The following is a 17,069-nucleotide window of genomic DNA, read 5'->3' on the forward strand; positions in this document are numbered from 1 at the left end:
TGAGCTGCTATAATTAAACCAGGTCTGCTCCTTCTTTTCCCCCTGTAGGCAGAGCTCACAGTTTGGAGACGAAAAAACATTTAATGATTCATCGTTGCTGGAAAATCTCCAAAATAATCATGTAAGTGATATAAAATCATTATATTTTAATTAGTGAGTGAAAACTAATGAACATTTTCCTGAATTATCTTCCCTGTTTATGTATTAAGTTCTGTGATTATTTTTAATAAATTTTGAAATCTGTTGCTAGTTTTTTAAACTTGGCCAACATGGTTATTAGATATTTAGTTTTACTATTATCATTATCAGTATTCTATCTTGTAACAATGTCTTATGTTAAATAATATTAGAACCCCCTTTGTTTGAAAGAACTCACTATTAACAATTTCAAAATATCTGTAGGAATGAATTACCTGCTCAAAATGATAGGCCAGTGCCAAATATATACATTAAGAACTATGGACATCTTTATCAAGTCATGGGCACTAAAATTTCATCAGAGTAGGTGGTAGGGTTTCCTGGAGTTTAAACCCCAGAACTTTTTCTCACAGTTGCTTCAATATGTGCACAACATGCTCCCTCTGACAACGGGTGAACCTACCACCTGTGCCTCCGGATGGAGCTCTTGTAATGTGTTTGTATGGCTATTTTTATATCCTTTTTTCTTAAGAGAGCCTGCAACAGAATATTACTTCAGGACCCACAAAACCTAGACCTAGACCTCCTCTTCCCTCCAGTGCCCTCAGGTTCAGTAACTTACACCACGACCTGACTTAATTTTCTTTCTAGGAACGTTAGGGTTGCTTTTGACACTTCCTTGTCCCTCCATCTCCAATCAATGGAGTCACCGAGTCCTTGTCAATTCTGACTTATGAATATGTCTCAAATGTCGTCTTTATTCTCTCGATCACTCCCTGAGGCCAGACTTCCAGCATCCCCTGTGTGAATTACGGGAATGCCTCCTAACCATTCTCCTTGGTTTCCTTTTCACTTCTCCCAATTTCGGTTGCACAAGACAGCTGCCGTGATGCAGGCGGAAATCAGTCCCACCGCTTCCCTGTGCAAAACCATTGTCTGGTTTCCCTCTTAACGACAACGAGTTACATGAGCGGGGCCTGCCTGTCCCACCCTCACTCGGAGCCGCTCGTCCCTTCTTTTTCCCCAGGCCCCGCTAGTTTGCCTTTCGGTTCTCGAACACGCTTCATTATTTCCTTCCTTAGGGTCTTTTCAGTCATAGTAGGTTCCTGTTTGATGGAAAACTCTCTGCTCAGTTTCTCATGAAGCTACAACCTCACCGGCTTACATATCGCGTTACCTTCAGAACAACCACAAACTCACCCCAATCACATTACGTGTGTTTGCACGCTCTCTTCTTTGTAGCCCTTTTCACTCCATAAATAGGTTACACATGTATGTTTATCTGTGTTCTGTTTTCCCCGCAAGTCGAAGCTTCACCGGGCAGGGACCATGTGTCTTCTGTCTATTGTCACTTGAACACAGTTTTCTCAAATAATAATTTGATTTAGTTTTTCAATCACTTCACTTTTTGTTTTCTATTTTTTTAATATGTTTTTATTGATTTTAGAGAGAGAGGAAAGGTGAGGGTGAGAGATTGAAACATCAATGAGAGAAAGACATCAATGGCTGCCTCCTGTACGCCCCCTGCTGGGGACCCAGCCCACAACCAGAGTATGTGCCCTGACCAGGAATCAAACCAGTGACCTCCTGGTGCATGGGTGGATGATCAACCACTGAGCAACACTGGCCGGGCTGTTTTCTTTTATTCTTGGTCCAACAGCATAGAGAATTTTTTTTTATTATTATTAATTTGAATGACATTTTTCTTCATCAAGAGCCAGACAGGCAGATGTTTGATGTGAGATCTGGCTTCTTTTCTCCTATAAATGAAGCTCCTTGCAGAAAGGATTCACTTTCATGTCTTCCTTGGGTCACACGAGTCCATTGTACATAGGAACTGCTCAGTCATTTCTTTATTTGGAAAAAACTGTCAGTTAAGGTTGCCAGTTTTGGAGAGAGGGAGGACAAGGAATTACAGAGGAATCCCCTGCCATCATCACCCAAACCTAAAATAGTGAACCACAGTAAGATGAGAGGCCTAAAATTTAAATCTGGTCAGGGCCCGGCCAGTGTGGCTCAGTGGTTGAGCACTGACCTATGAACCAAGAGGTCTCTGGTTCGATTCCCGGTCAGGGCACATGCCTGAGTTGTGGAATCAATCCCCAGTGTGGGGCGTGCAGGAGGCAGCTGATCGATGATGTTTCTCTCTCATCAATGTTTCTATCTCTCTCTCCCTCTCCCTTCCTCTCTCTGTAAAAAAAAAAAAAAAGAAAAAGAATTAAATCTGGTCAGGAGTTAGAACCAGATCAAGAACATTTTAGACTTTCCCTTCTGTCTTCTAAGCCCAGTATTTGACCATAGCCACTTTTTTCACTGTACTCTTTCTATTTGACAACACAGAGTTGTCTTGTATAAATGTTTAAAAATGAATGAGAGAGTACAAGAATGAATGATTTTAGTTAAAAATATTTTTTCTTCATAGTGATGGTGTCTTCTTAGCTATAACCTCATACCTTCGATATTTAATAGCTACACTCTTAATAGATGGGCATGAAGGAATATTGCGGTCATGAGCGGCAGAGTGTTTAAGTGAGAAGGTCTAATGTAGCTTTATTCCTTCCAGCCAACCGCACCTGTGATCTGCGAGTTTCTCACCATGATGGCAGTCTGTCACACAGCAGTGCCAGAGCGAGACGGCGATGAGCTTATTTACCAGGCAGCATCTCCAGGTGCAAATGGCGCAATTGTGATGTATTTTTTCCCAGTGGAAAACTGTTCTGAAATTTGAGATTGTCAAGAAAAAAATCAATTTAATTTGAAAAATTAAAATAACCAACTTATGTTTTTTAGATAAAAAAAAAATCATTGACTAATTAGGCAAACCTTGGCTCTTGGAATTAAATATTTCTATATGTTAAAATATAAAACTTTGTTTATATCATTTTGGTAAGATGACATAACATACAGAAATTTGAATAACAAAACTCAAATAAGCGGAAGTATTTTTTTATATGCATATAGTAATTCTCCCTTCTTTTCAAAAAAAAACTTAGTCAAAAACTGTTTTTGCACATAAGCAGACAGAAAAGGAAGATCTGTTTGCCTAAATAGTCTGCATTTTAGAACACCAACTTTGCTTCCCTCTTTGGGGAATGATAATCGATAATAAATTGTTGTGTATTTATTTGGATGAGGGTGATTTACACATTTGAAGGGATTCCATAAAATAATGTATTAGCACAGTTAATTCTTGAGTTTAATTTTAGACCTATTTCCAATGTAAATTTGAGTAAATAGTCAATCCAATTATTATAAGGTTTTGGGAAAGAAGGAACACATTTTGGGGAACTTTGTTAAATGTATTTTAAACTGTATTCTAAACCAGTAGCTATAACCTAGTAGAGTGTACCCAATTCCTTCTAAGTGTAAGAAATGTTACATCTCACATTGTTGGGATAGAAACTACGTGAACATTCTCTTACCCCACACCCTACCCTCAGCAACAAGAAGTTTTAAGGTAGCATGGTGATGACAATAACTAATATATGAAAAAATCAAGCATCCATTCATTAATATTCATTTAAGTCAAATTTTCAATTAGTAGCATTAGTTTTTCTACAATCAATGTTATAGGAGGAAAAACTTAAAATGTAAGAAGGCAGTTTTGTGTCATTCATTTTGAGAAAGGTTTTTCTAGAAAATATGCTAGACCAAGAGGTACATGTACATTTTCATTCTTGTTTACAAATAAGACTGAGTCTTGCCGAAACCGGTTTGGCTCAGTGGATAGAGCATCTGCCTGCGGACTGAGGGGTCCCAGGTTCGATTCTGGTCAAGGGCATGTACCTGGGTTGTGGGCACATCCCCAGTGGGAGATGTGCAGGAGGCAGCTGATTGATGTTTCTCTCTCATCGATGTTTCTAACTCTCTATCCCTCTCCCTTCCTCTCTGTAAAAAATCAATAAAATATATTTTAAAAAATAAAATAAATAAATAAATAAAAAAAGACTGAGTCTTAATGTCCAAAAACAGGACTCTGGGTTTATACTTATCTCAGATTATTATATTCATTCCTTTGGCATTGTTATATAATGTTAAAGTAAATAGATTGCATAACAGGAGCCAGAATAAGAAGAATTTTAATGCTTTAAAAATTAAACAGCACCCAGCCGAGGTGGCTCGGTGGTTGAGCGTCAACTTATGAACCAGGAGGTCACGGTTCGATTCCCGGTCAGGGCACATGCCCATGTTGTGGACTCAGTCCCCAGTGTGGGGCGTGCAGGAGGCAGCCAATCAATGATTCTCATCATTGATGTTTCTCTCTCTCTCCCCCTCTCTCTTCCTCTCTGAAATCAATACAATATATATTACTTTAAAAATTAAACAGCAGCCGAAACCGGTTTGGCTCAGTGGATAGAGCCTCGGTCTGCGGACTGAAAGGTCCCAGGTTCGATTCTGGTCAAGGGCATGTACCAGGGTTGCGGGCACATCCCCAGTGGGAGATGTGCAGGGGGCAGCTGATCGATGTTTCTCTCTTATCGATGTTTCTAACTCTCTATCTCCCTTCCTCTCTGTAAAAAATCAATAAAATATATTAAAAAAAATTAAACAGCAAAGTATATTACAGTGATGTATTTCTCTTGTCCTGGGAATAATTTTCATATCACCATGTATTTGCTTTCACCTATTTTCCCAAAACAGATGAGGGAGCCTTGGTCAGAGCAGCCAAGCAATTGAATTTTGTTTTCACTGGAAGAACACCTGACTCAGTGATTATAAATTCAGTAAGTTATTTATTTTTAAGTCTTTTTTTCATCAAAGTAAACCATGTATAACTTTAAAGATAAAATAATACCAAACGGCTTGTTTTAAAATAGAGGTTCCCTACTCTAGAGGCAACCACCTTCTGTTACTTTATCTCTTTCTTCAGGCATTTATACATCTCATATTTTCAAAGAGTGTATGTGATTAATGATACCTGTGATTAATATAATTTCTTCAATATTATACATGTCTATTGACTTTCTGTTTTATTATGTTAAGTGAGGATTTAGCTCTTCTGACTCACCGTATCTTCCCAATATTATTATATTTGTATTACAATTTTTGGTTAAAGAAGTAATCAGACCCAGTTTATTAAATGGCCAAAAGATTTAAAACATTTCCCAAAAGAAGATGTATCAGTGGCCCATGAAAAAGCATTGTTAGTCATTAGGGACTACCACAGAGTAGCATACAGGGTATACATGTTAATCACAAAAAGATAAGATAAGGCTTGGCCTTGATCAGTAGCAAATTAAAATTACAATGAGATGCCACTGCATATCACCAAAAGGGCTAAAATAAAAACCATTGCACCAAATGTTAATGAGAATAGAGAGGAAGTGGAGCACCCAGATATTGCTAGTAGACTCACAATATGATGCAATCCCTTTGGAAAACCTTTTAGAGTTTTCTAATACAAGTAAACTTGCACCTAACGCAGAACTGGTTCTCATAGTTACCCAGGAAAAATGAAAGCTATGTCCACAAAACGATGTCTAATGGAATGTTCTTCGCAGCTTTATTCATGGTAGCCAAAAACTGGAAACAAACCAAATGTCCATCAGTAGGACAATGGATAAACGGATTATGATATGCTAATACAATAGGATATCTAAACAATAAAAAGGAATTAATTAATGATTCATCAATAGCATGGATAAATCTCAAAATCATTACGTTGAGAAAAAATCAGGCACAAAGGAGTGCATACTCTTTAGTTTCATTTATATGCAGCTCAAAATCAGGCAGAAGTGATTTGTGGTGATAGAATTCAGATCAGTGGTTGCCTCGGAGTCAGGGAGGAGATTGGAAAAGGGCACAAAGGAATTTATGGGGTGATGAGAATATTCAGTATCTTGTTTGAGGGGGTGATTACACCAAGTATGCCTTTGTCAAACTATATGAATTTCATTGAACTATACATTTAAGGAATATGTACGTTATTGTATATAAATTATATCATTATAACTCATCAATTAGTGTTTATATTTTTACACCTGTAGTGATATTCATAGCTGACCATTGCTATAGTCAATATTTTCTTGTTTTAATTTTGTTTCACCTAAAATTGTTTCCCGAAAATGTGTTTCCTTTTATTTCCTAAAGCTAAATGCCTACATTTTTCAGTTGCTTATTTTTCTTTCTACCTATTGCTGATTGTCTCTATACCTTCTTAGCACACCTTTATCAGATAACCTGTCCGTTAGCTAATCCATTCTTGAGGCATCCTTCTTGAAGTCCTCCATTCTCCTTGGTCTGGGCCAGTTTAGCTCTAAGGCTGCTTCTCTGGCATTTGACATTCCTTTAGATTTTTCTCCTGTTTAGGACTTTTCCTATATCTCAAGTCTTCTCTCTCAGGGAACTCCCTTGTTTTGATGGGGCACATGATCTGTGAGTTTCATCAGGTTAAAAAGTTGTCACGGAAGGAGATGACACAGTTCTGATAGCCCTCAGCAAGCCCAGCCCCTGCCTTGCAGGGCTCTCAGATGCCCTGGCTGACAGTTCACAGTCTTACAGTTGCCACCCTGGGGTCACTGTCCTGTATTCCCTTTACTTACCTTTAGTCTGTGCTGGATCTCCTGTTTCCTAAAGCCCATTCTCCTTGTTCTTGGTTTACTCTTTCCTTGTTGTGGAACACATTCTTTAGTGGTTTCTTGAGAAGCGATACAAGGGGAATTATTTGTTTTTTTAGTCCTTTCAAGTCTAAACATTTTTTATCCTACCATGGTGCCTAATAGTTGATAGTCTGCCTGAAAATAGAATTTCAGGATGGAAATCATTTTCCTTAAGAATTTTGATTGCTTCACTGTCTTCTGGCTTCCAGCACACCTAGTTGAGAAATCAGAACCCATCGTGATTCCACATATTTTGTCACTTGCCCTGCCCCCGCCCCCTCTCTGAAGATTGTAGGATCTCCTTTGTCCTAAGAGTTTTGAAATTGCACGATCCTGTGCCTTAGTGGGAACATTTTAACCCATTTTACTGAGCACTGGACCCTTTTCCATTTGTAGATTGATAGGCCATTCCTCAGTTCTAAAAAACTTTCTTGAATGATTTCATTTTCCTTCCTTCTTTTTGCTCTGCTCTCTTTAGAATTCTTGAACTAATCTTTTATTTCTTTTCAGGCCTTTGCCTTTTTGTTCTACTTCTTGGAAGTTTTCCTCAACTTTGTCTTCTTGCCCGTCTATTGATTTTTTTTTTTCATTTTCCCTATCATGTTTTTGATTTCCAAAAATTTTTTTTGCCCTGTCAATATTTCTTTTTTAGTAGTATGCTGTTTTTGTTTCATGCATGTCATACTTATGTTATTTCTCTGAGAGGAATAATGATAGTTCTTTGAAGTTTTTATTTAATTCACAAAAAGAATAGACATAAAAAAATAAATTTACATGCATAACAATTTAATGAAACAATAGTTTTCACCAGAATGTAAATGCTTAAACTGTCACTGCAGTTGTTTTTGGCTGTGATAATTGTTTTGGGGAAAGCATGCTTCACCAATAACTAAACATTGACTTTCAAATGTTATTTTTCAAAATTTCTCATTTTCTACTTAGGAAAAATGACCAACATTTAATTACAGCATCCCTTATATATGGTATATGGTAGACTATACCAGCTCTTTGGCCAGAGCTGTAATATGTAGAACAGTAAGGCCAATCTCCTCCTATACCACCAAAGAGTAGCATACAGGGTATACATGTTAATCACAAAAAGATAAGAATTGTTGCAAGCAAGCTTACTGTTTCAAACATTGTCTTCATGGGTCCATTAAAAAGCATATACTGGCCTTGGCTGGTTTGGCTCAGTGGATAGAGCCTCCATCCACGTACTGAAGATCCCAGGTTCAATTCTGGTCAAGGGCACATACCTTGGTGGCAGGCTTGGCCTTGATCAGGGGCATGTGGGAGGCAACTAATCGATGTGTCTCTCTGACATCAATGTTTCTCTCTGTCTCTCCCCATCCCTTACACTCTCTCTAAAAAAACTCAATGGAAAAATGTTCTTGGGTGAGGAATAATAACAACAACAATAATAATAATAATAATAATAATCTATAGATATAAAAGCCTAAGCAACCATTATGATGGAACAACCAGTGGTTATGACGTGCACTGACCACCAGGGGCCAGATGCAGGAGCTGCCCCCAGCCTGCAGGCCCCAATCATCAATGGAGCCTGCCGGCCAACCTTCCACTCCCCACCCTCCACCCCCGGCCAGCAGGCCCCAATCAGCCCACCACCCACTTGCCGCAGTGGCGGTTGGCCCCTTCCCCCAGCTGGCAGGCCCTGGGCTGGGACGGGGAACCTGATTGGCCCTGATTGCTGGCCAGGCCTAGGGATCCCACCTGTGCATGAATTTCGTGCACCAAGCTCCTAGTAGTAATAATAATAATATGAAGAAGAAGAAGAAGAAGCATATACTGCCTAAGGCAGCAATATTTTCAAGAGTATAAAGGACTGCAACAAGTTTCATGCCATCAGGAAGCCACTGCAGTATAATTTCGATGACAGAACAGAAAGTGCCACCTATGAAGCATATGTCAAGCCACTTCCATCTGGTATTGAAACCAAGTGACCAGGCATCAGGACCTGCTCACATCTCCCCATCCCCCCCAGCCCATGCCCATCAGGAAACCCAGAACCTGGCTCTCCATGGGCCGACATCCAGTGTTGCCTTTGCCTTTGGGTATCTTTGTTCCATGTTAACAGCTTTCTGTAGATATCTATGAATCTTTGGGATCCTCTTGGTTAAGAATGAGGAACGTGAAAGCTGATGTGGCAGTTCTGAGCATAAGAGTATTTGTCAACAATGAGCCTCCTGGTATGGTGGTCTCGTAGGGTTAGTTTGGGGAATTGTGATAGCTGTAGCTCTAGGACTTCTCTCGGTTTGTTGGATTCTCCAGAGAGTCACCTTCCAATTTCTGCCTGGAAAGATCTGGCTGCACAGTGTAGGGAGCTGACTGAGTCGGGGCATTAAGGCCCAGCATCCAGCATCAGGATGACAATGACGTATCGTCAGCTGTGCCCGTCCACTTCTAGATGAAAGGTCCTCTTTCACCCCAGTCTCCTGCTAGTGCAGGAAGGGCCAGTGTTTGGGCTTCTTTTCAAGTAGCTCCTATCTAGTCCTCCCTATTTTAGGCCCCTCCTTTTACCTCATAGTCCGAGAGCTGTCTGGTGTTTCATTTCCATAGACTTTGAAGGATGATGTGGTACAAATCAGGTTGGTTCCCAGCTTTTCTGTGGCTACTGTGGCATTTGACCTTCCTGTTTCTGCTAAGTAAGATACCACTCATTGAGCTCTTTTCAAATTTTTGCTATTGTGTTTTTTGTTTTTTTTCCTGTCTTTCTCTTTAAGTGTTTACTGTCCTTTTAGTGGGGCTTTGGGAAGGATGGAAATTAAGTGTGAATGTTCAGGCTAGATGCAGTGGTTCTCAACCTTCCTAATGCCGCGACCCTTTAATACAGTTCCCCATGTCGTGGTGACCCCCAACCACAAAAATATTTTCGTTGCTACTTCATAACTGTAATTTTGCTACTGTTATGAATCATAATGTAAATATCTGATATGCTATATGTGTTTTCCGATCGTCGCGACCCACAGGTTGAGAACCGCTGGTAGAGTATCGTCCCAATATGCCAAGGTTGCAGGTTCAATCCATGGTCAGGGCACATACAAGAACCAACCCATGAATACATAAATAAGTGGGACAACAACTTAACGTTTCTCTCTCTCTCTCTTGAAATCTGTCAATAAGTAAAAAATGGCAGTGTTCAATCTTCCATCTTAACCTGAAGTCAGTAAGTTCAATAAAAGATGATATATTTCAAAAGGGACGATTTGTTGGTGTTGACATTTCTTACATTAAAATTTCATGACTAAATTTCCAAGAAGGCAAAGAAACTTCCAACTGTATGTGATCATAAACTCCTTTTCTTTATAGCTGGGGCAAGAAGAGAGATACGAATTGCTCAATGTCCTGGAGTTCACCAGGTAAAAACATCTGCTCTGTGATTTGTGTGCATAAGATAAACGTCTGTCTATTGTTATTTTTCCCTTTTTAAATAAGTAAGGAAGTGTGCTTTATTTTCTTTAACTGAACTTATTTAGACAAAATATTACATTAAAATCTTTGGTGCAGTGTTTAATTTTCATAGCTGGAAATAAATCAGAAACAGCCTCCTTCAGAATGTTGCAAGATAGGATGCCTGAAGATAGTGTAAAACTATTTTTCAGCGTGACTGTCTGCATCACAGCCGTGGGGTACAGGACCAGGAGTCTCGCGGCTAATGATCTGGAAACAGTGTTGTACTTAGAGGGACCAAGATTGATGTGGAGTGAAGATGAATCAGAGTCAAGATCCCACCACTCTAATTATGTGCTCATTAAACCTAACCGTCTGTGGGATTCCGGAAAACATATCCATGTCTCTGTTAGGCATCAACCCAGTCACTATCTAGTGGGAAAGAGCAGAAAGCAATGAGATTATTCTACTCACTTCATTTCTTAACGTCAAATACTGAAGGCCTTCTGTTATCATCAGTGATATATCTGGGTTGTAGGCTTTTTATTCCCACATGCCTAGTTCGTTTCCCAGCTGACCTACATTCTTGGGGCAAATAGTCTTCAGCTACAGACAGAAGGGCCTTTAAAGGTTTCACCGCCATTCACAGGGCAAAGTGGCTGTTTTTCCTACGCTCCCTTGTATTATATCTATAAAATATTTATAAATAGCCTATCCATTAGCATGTGGATATGTTCGTTTATTAGCATACACTTATAAGCCCTATGCTAAGTGGTTAGTGCCACGAAGAAAAAGAAAGCAAGGTTGGGAGGTTAGGCTTTTGTGGGATGCTTAAGGGTGATGGGGGTAGGCGTAAGGGTGAAAGGGAAAAAGGTGAATAAGGTGGTATTAAAACAGGCTCCTTGAGAAACATTGGTGGTTTAAATTAGGCTGATAGTAGTGAAAATAAAGTGAAATTGATAGAACCCAGGTACCTTGAGGAGTGTCAGGGGGACTTTGGGATGGATTGGATGTGGAAGGGGAAAGGAGGAAGGAATTAGAGTCTCAGGCATGAATAGCTGGGTAGACAGAGGTACTGTTTACACAGGTGGCAGGTACAGCAATAGGAATAGATGTGGCAGGTGACATGTTTGAATTGTACATGCCTGTGAGATACACAAATGGAGGTGTCCGAGGCAGGCAGCTGGGTATGATGGCCAGGAGCATGAAAGAGAAGCCAGTGGGCGAAATAGAAACTCTGTATTCGTGGGCCTGTCAATGGTGCCCAAAGCCATGGAGATGAGTTGGATCGGCTGGATATAAAATAGAGAATGAGGGAAACAAGAAAGGCCGAGGATTGAGCCGTGAGTAACTCCAAATTTAAGGGTTGATTAGAAAAAGGGGGGAATTGGCCATGAGACTGCTTTGTGGTTAGAGAAGCAGAGGATAATGGCACGGAGCCAGCGGAAGAGGATGATTCCGGGGCGATCCTGGTCACCTGTGTGAGAAACTGCTGCAAAGTCAGCTCAGAGGAAGGTTGAAAAGCAGGTGTTGGATTGAGCCATTCCGTGCAGTGGCGAGGAGAGACTGTCATTTCTGTTTTTAGTGACATACAGTTCATCCTAAAACATGCTGGCTTAAATGTAGTTGTTCTTTAATCTGAACACATTGAACCAGAGCGCTCCTCTACCCTGGTGGGTACTAACTCCAGCAGGTGTCTAGGGAGCTGTTTCGTAAATTATCCCTCCAGGGCAGCGGATGGTACCCTGCGGCCTTGAAAAACGTAAAGGAACTTTCCGAGGCACCCAGCTGCACACCCAGGGGATGGTTTGTATACGTGGCCACATTTTGGTCACATTGATGTTTTCGGTGTGACCATTAAAGTATATGAGGCATGACAGACATAGCGATGCGTGTTCTCAGGATGATGACATGTTATGGAAAACCTTTTCTTCCAGCACCAGGAAAAGAATGTCGGTGATCGTTCGCACTCCATCCGGGAAGTTACGACTCTACTGCAAAGGAGCTGTAAGTTTTTATTTTTGTCTTTTGCAGGTTTGATTGATGATGGCTTATAATGTCTATGTTAAGCATTCTGCTGTGGAAATGTAACACAGATGTGTAGCATGAAGTTGCTGACGTCCACTTTCGTTGGTGTTTTATAGTAATAGTGTTTGGTCTCTTCTGGTGCAATGTGGAATTCCTTCTGGGTCAGTTTGGTACTTTAAAAAAATTTGGCCTAGGTTATTCATGTAATTTGATTTTTGATACATAGCATTTAAGGTTTATATTACATAAAGAAGATAAGAGACACTTAAATACAGAAAATATTCTTAAATTGTATTAGAAAGGTAGTGATCCACACCAATTTGAATTTTAATTTTTAAAGACCACTGAAATGGGGGGGATGTGGATTGGATCAGAATTACTGCTATAATTTCTTCACTTGGTGATCGCTATTTGTCTTGCATTGTTTTAAATTATAACAGAATTTTTAACTATTGGTTGGCTTTGGTATGTTGGCAGGTTAGATTGCCAGAAACAGCAATAGGTCATTCTGACCAGAGCCTTTTTTGTTGTTCTTAAAATTGGTATTTTCCTTCTGAATTATCCTTTTCAGATACCTTAGTCTACTTGGACTAGTCAGGTAACGTACCAACTTGGAACTTTGCAATTTTGAATATAATAAAAAAACCTCACTTTAAAATTCCATGGAACTTGGAAATTGACCTTATTACGAAGCCCAAGCGTCTTACTTAATTCCTGTTGAGAGTGTTTTTCAATGCCTTGGTTTTAAAGCATTTGGTAGAACTACTTCGTGGTGTCTCATGAGTTTAGTCTTGGAATTCCTTTGGTTGTTGATCCAAACAATTAACATTTATTTGTTGTGTACATTTTATCTACTAGACTTTGAAATGGATTTGGATGTAGGAAGATAAGACCCAAGACTTGTCAGGAGCTTAAGACTAGTCAGAGAAATATATATAAAGAGAAGATGAGGATACAATATTAAGGCATATTGTAAAGACCGTCTGCATCTCCATAGTAACATTCAATGATGAGGGGATAAAGGGAGCCTTTAAGACCTCTCACTTTGAATGGAGGATGTAAAAGTGTCCAGTTCAGTATACCCAACTCACATTTTGTCCTGCTTAGGTTTGAGTAATCTACCTAGAAATTTTGTTTGGGGAATTAAAGCATTGAATACAAAATAAAAACACTGGATTTCCTTTTTGAATAATCATGGACATCGTTGGCAAACATTAACTTGCTCATTGCATTGTTTTTCCCCATTTTCAAATTGGCTATGAAATGTGGTTAAATATTAAAAAGGCATAAGCGTATAAAACAGCAAGGAACATTTGAGAACTGCGTGTAGTTTGGCAGAGAACAGCAGAATGTAAGGCTGGAAAGGTGAGTTAGCTCATAGGTTTTTTGATGCCCAAGAACTTTTATGTTTGTTTCTAGATTGTTCTGATGCCATTTAGGAAGATGAGTTAAGACAAGAAAGAGATGTATATGGAGTTACCAATTGAGGCTATTAGATGATAGTCCAGGCAAGAGTTGATAAGGATCTGAACCAAGTCAGATGCAGAGAGGACTGAGAGGACAGAGATTTAGGATTAAGTAACTGATTACATGTGGGTGATGAGGAAAGAGATGGTCTAGGATTATTGTCATATTTCTACTTGGCTGAGTTTACTAACTGATACCACTTCCAAGATAGAGTGTTGGGGGCAACCTCTGGCCCATAAGGCAGAGATAACCTGGATTTCCTGGGGGAGGAAAACTGGGGTGCTGATACAGACTTAGGAGATAACAGTGTAGGTGGAAACTAAAAGCAGAAGATGGATGAGAACTCACAGGAAGAAAATATCACATGAAAAGAGAGCAGGACTAAAGGTGAAACTCAGAGGATATGGGGTGGGGGGCGGGGACTGAAATTTGGAGGAGATGATTCCTTGGTAGAGTGAATAATCAACAGTGACAGGTGCAACATAGTACTTTAGTAATAAACTAAAGAGGCATGATTGCCGGGAGCCGGTCCATCCTTGCTGTTTCAAGGGACCTGGCATATATGGCATACGGTTCTTAATATGCTTGCTCACCTTCTTGGCGCTGTGTTTTAACCAAGGTCACCTCTCCGAGAAAGGTTGAATCCCCAGGTAGGGATTTTCCCCTGAAGTTAGGGAGGGAATAAAACCCCTCAACTAAGTGCCAGGCGGGTAATTAACCCCTTTAACTACGAACAATCATGCTTAAACTACATAATCTTTTCTCCCTGGAATGGAGATAAGAAACGCCCTAACCTTTGTAATAGAAATTGACAGGATTAGAATCAACTAGTATAAATACAGATGCAACAAGACAACAACAGACAGAATTTAGAACACAGAACTAGAGACAGAAGAACTTCGCTGGAGAGAGCATGCCGGAGGATCCTGGAGAGGGACTGGCCTCAGAGCCTAGAGACAGAGCCTAGCGGGAGAACATGGCAAGGGATCCTGGACTGAACCTGACTACAGAGATTGGCAGGAGAACCTGACTGGAACCTGGACACTGAACCTGACTGGAGAGCCTGGACAGAACCTGGCTGGAGAACCTAGCGAGGGAACATGGCTACAGAACCTCGCTGGAGATCCGGGCTAGAGATCCTGGCTAGGTTGCTGATCAACTGAACGCTGTCTCCATGTCATTCCTTCTTCGCCGACTCCGTCCACACCTTTGGGGACCCCTGGACCCGCTGGGGTTGGACCCCGGCAGCATGATACACAAAATTCGTGCAAAAGTAGGCCTTCCTTCCCCCAGCTGCCAGCACTGGCTTCCCTCGGGTACCCAGGACCCGGGCTTCCCTCTGGCCGCCCCGGCTTTGTCCAGAAGGTCGTCTGGAAGGACATCTGGTCTAATTAGCATATTATGCTTTAATTATTATAGAAGTCAATTAAGAATCCATCACTAATATTTCCCAGTCAAGCTAGATAGTCTGTTCATACTTTGATGTATTTCCTCAATTCCAATATCATGGCAGTGATGGATAACAGTATGAGGAGAAAAAAGACAAAATCAGGCTCAAAGCAAATAGGAATAGAAAGTCAAAGCCGTACATTGAAATGAAGCTTGAGCTGAGTGGGGTGGGAGTCCTAGGCCCTGGGTTTGGAATCAGGAAGGAGTGGCTGGAGATTGGTTTCTGTGGGGCGAAGGTGGCAAATAGTTCTTTCTGTAAAATGCAGATGGGAGCCAACTTCCACTCCTTGAAGCTTAAGACAGCAGTGAGCTTCTCAGTGATGCAGTGAGGCTAAGAAAAGCTCATGCCAACCTCTGCTGGGGGTTAGAGACCCAATAGGCAGAGAGGGAGAAAGCAAGACCGGAGCATGAATTTACTCCAGTTGAAATATCTGTATGGACCAGACTAGCAAAGGATGTCTAGAGTTCAACGTGATAAAAAAAATTATAATTTTTTATTTTCAATCTATATATATATAATAGAGAAATGTACTAATTAACCGGGACTCTGCACTGGACAGGAGGTTGCCTGTGCAGCGTGGGGGGGCGGGGCGGCAGGGGCCTCCACTTGCCTGTGTTGGGGAGGGCCTGATCAGCAGCGGCTGCAGCTGCTTCAAGGGCCAGAGAGCGAGGCAGGGCCGGACCGGAGGGTGGGCAGGGCCACATGATTTTGAATCGCACGCTAGGCTCCTAGTTATTTATATTAAAAAATAAATTGGGGGAGGGGAGAATGGGCTACCTGTAAGATAAATTAGAAACCATAAATAAATTTAAGAAAGAACGTCAGTAAATGGAATAAACTCTAGATTAGACAGAGTCGAAGGGGTGGGAGTGGAATTAGCGAATTAGACGATCGCACCTGAAGAGGTCCTCTAGAACAGGGTGGGGAACCCTTGCTCTGCCAAGGGCCATTTGGATATTTATAGCATCACCTGGGGACCACACAAAATTATCAACTGATAAATTAACCTGAAAACAAAATACACATTATCTCTGCGTATTTACTTTTCACATGTAAGGATGGCCAACTGTGATTGTCGCTTAAAGACATGCCATACGATTCGTGCAGAGAGTCACGTTCTGTCCCCCGCTTTCCTCCACGCCTTGAAGAAGGCAGGAAATTCTCCTGTTCTGAGCATCAGTTTCTCCCACCAGAATGCTTGGCTGCTTTGCAGAATTTCCTCTCCCCAGCCCTATTATCATTTTTGTTTACATGATTTTAATCATTTAAAAGATTTTCTTAGCTTTATTTTTTTTAATATATTTTATTGATTTTTTACAGAGAGGAAGGGAGAGGGACAGAGAGCTAGAAACATCGATGAGAGAGAAACATCGATCAGCTGCCTCCTGCACTCTCCCCACTGGGGATGTGCCCGCAACCAAGGCACATGCCCTTGACCGGAATCGAACCTGGGACCCTTGAGTCTGCAGGCCAACGCTCTATCCACTGAGCCAAACCAGTCAGGGCAAGATTTTCTTAGCTTTAAAATGGCCTGGGAGGGTTGGAGTGGGGGGTAAGAGATCAACCGAAGGACTGGTATGCATGCATATAAGCATAACCAATGGACACAAGACACTGGGGGGTATGGGAGGCCGGGAGAAGGTCAAGGGGAGAAAAAAAAAAAAGAGAGACATATGTACTACTCTTTGTAATACTTTAGGCAATAAAACAATTAAAAAATAAATAAAAAAGTAGAAAGAAAAAATAAAATAAATTGATACCCCCTTCCTCCCCCCCCCCCCAAAAAAAAAATAAAATGACCTATTTTAATTTCATTGAAAATGTCATTAGTCTCTGGAAAAAAAAAAAAAAGTTCCTAAGGTATACCTTTCATTCTCAGAAAGGAGCCATGCGGGGAAATTATCGTTTCCTTTGCTTTGCCCCCCCTTCCCATCCCGCCACTGAAAAATGAAAAGAAATTCCTAATTGAGGCCGGG

At 40.7% G+C, this 17,069-nt stretch overlaps 1 protein-coding gene across 8 annotated transcripts in view; it reads left to right on the forward strand.

The window, feature by feature from the left end:
* Window positions 1–17,069, forward strand: part of ATP8A1 (ATPase phospholipid transporting 8A1) — a 214,241-nt gene that overhangs the window by 89,627 nt on the left and 107,545 nt on the right. For all 8 annotated transcript variants that reach the window (XR_009449605.1, XM_059672319.1, XM_059672285.1 and 5 more), the window contains 5 exons: window positions 49–121; window positions 2,702–2,807; window positions 4,780–4,862; window positions 10,068–10,117; window positions 12,086–12,155. Coding sequence is in view for 7 of the 8 variants with exons in the window: in XM_059672319.1 (XP_059528302.1) it covers window positions 49–121; window positions 2,702–2,807; window positions 4,780–4,862; window positions 10,068–10,117; window positions 12,086–12,155 (382 nt within the window). In the remaining variant the exon portion in view is untranslated. The remainder of the gene's footprint in view (window positions 1–48; window positions 122–2,701; window positions 2,808–4,779; window positions 4,863–10,067; window positions 10,118–12,085; window positions 12,156–17,069) is intronic.

Source organism: Myotis daubentonii, chromosome 1 (genome assembly GCF_963259705.1).
Source record: "Myotis daubentonii chromosome 1, mMyoDau2.1, whole genome shotgun sequence".
NCBI classification, from domain to species: Eukaryota; Metazoa; Chordata; class Mammalia; order Chiroptera; family Vespertilionidae; genus Myotis; species Myotis daubentonii.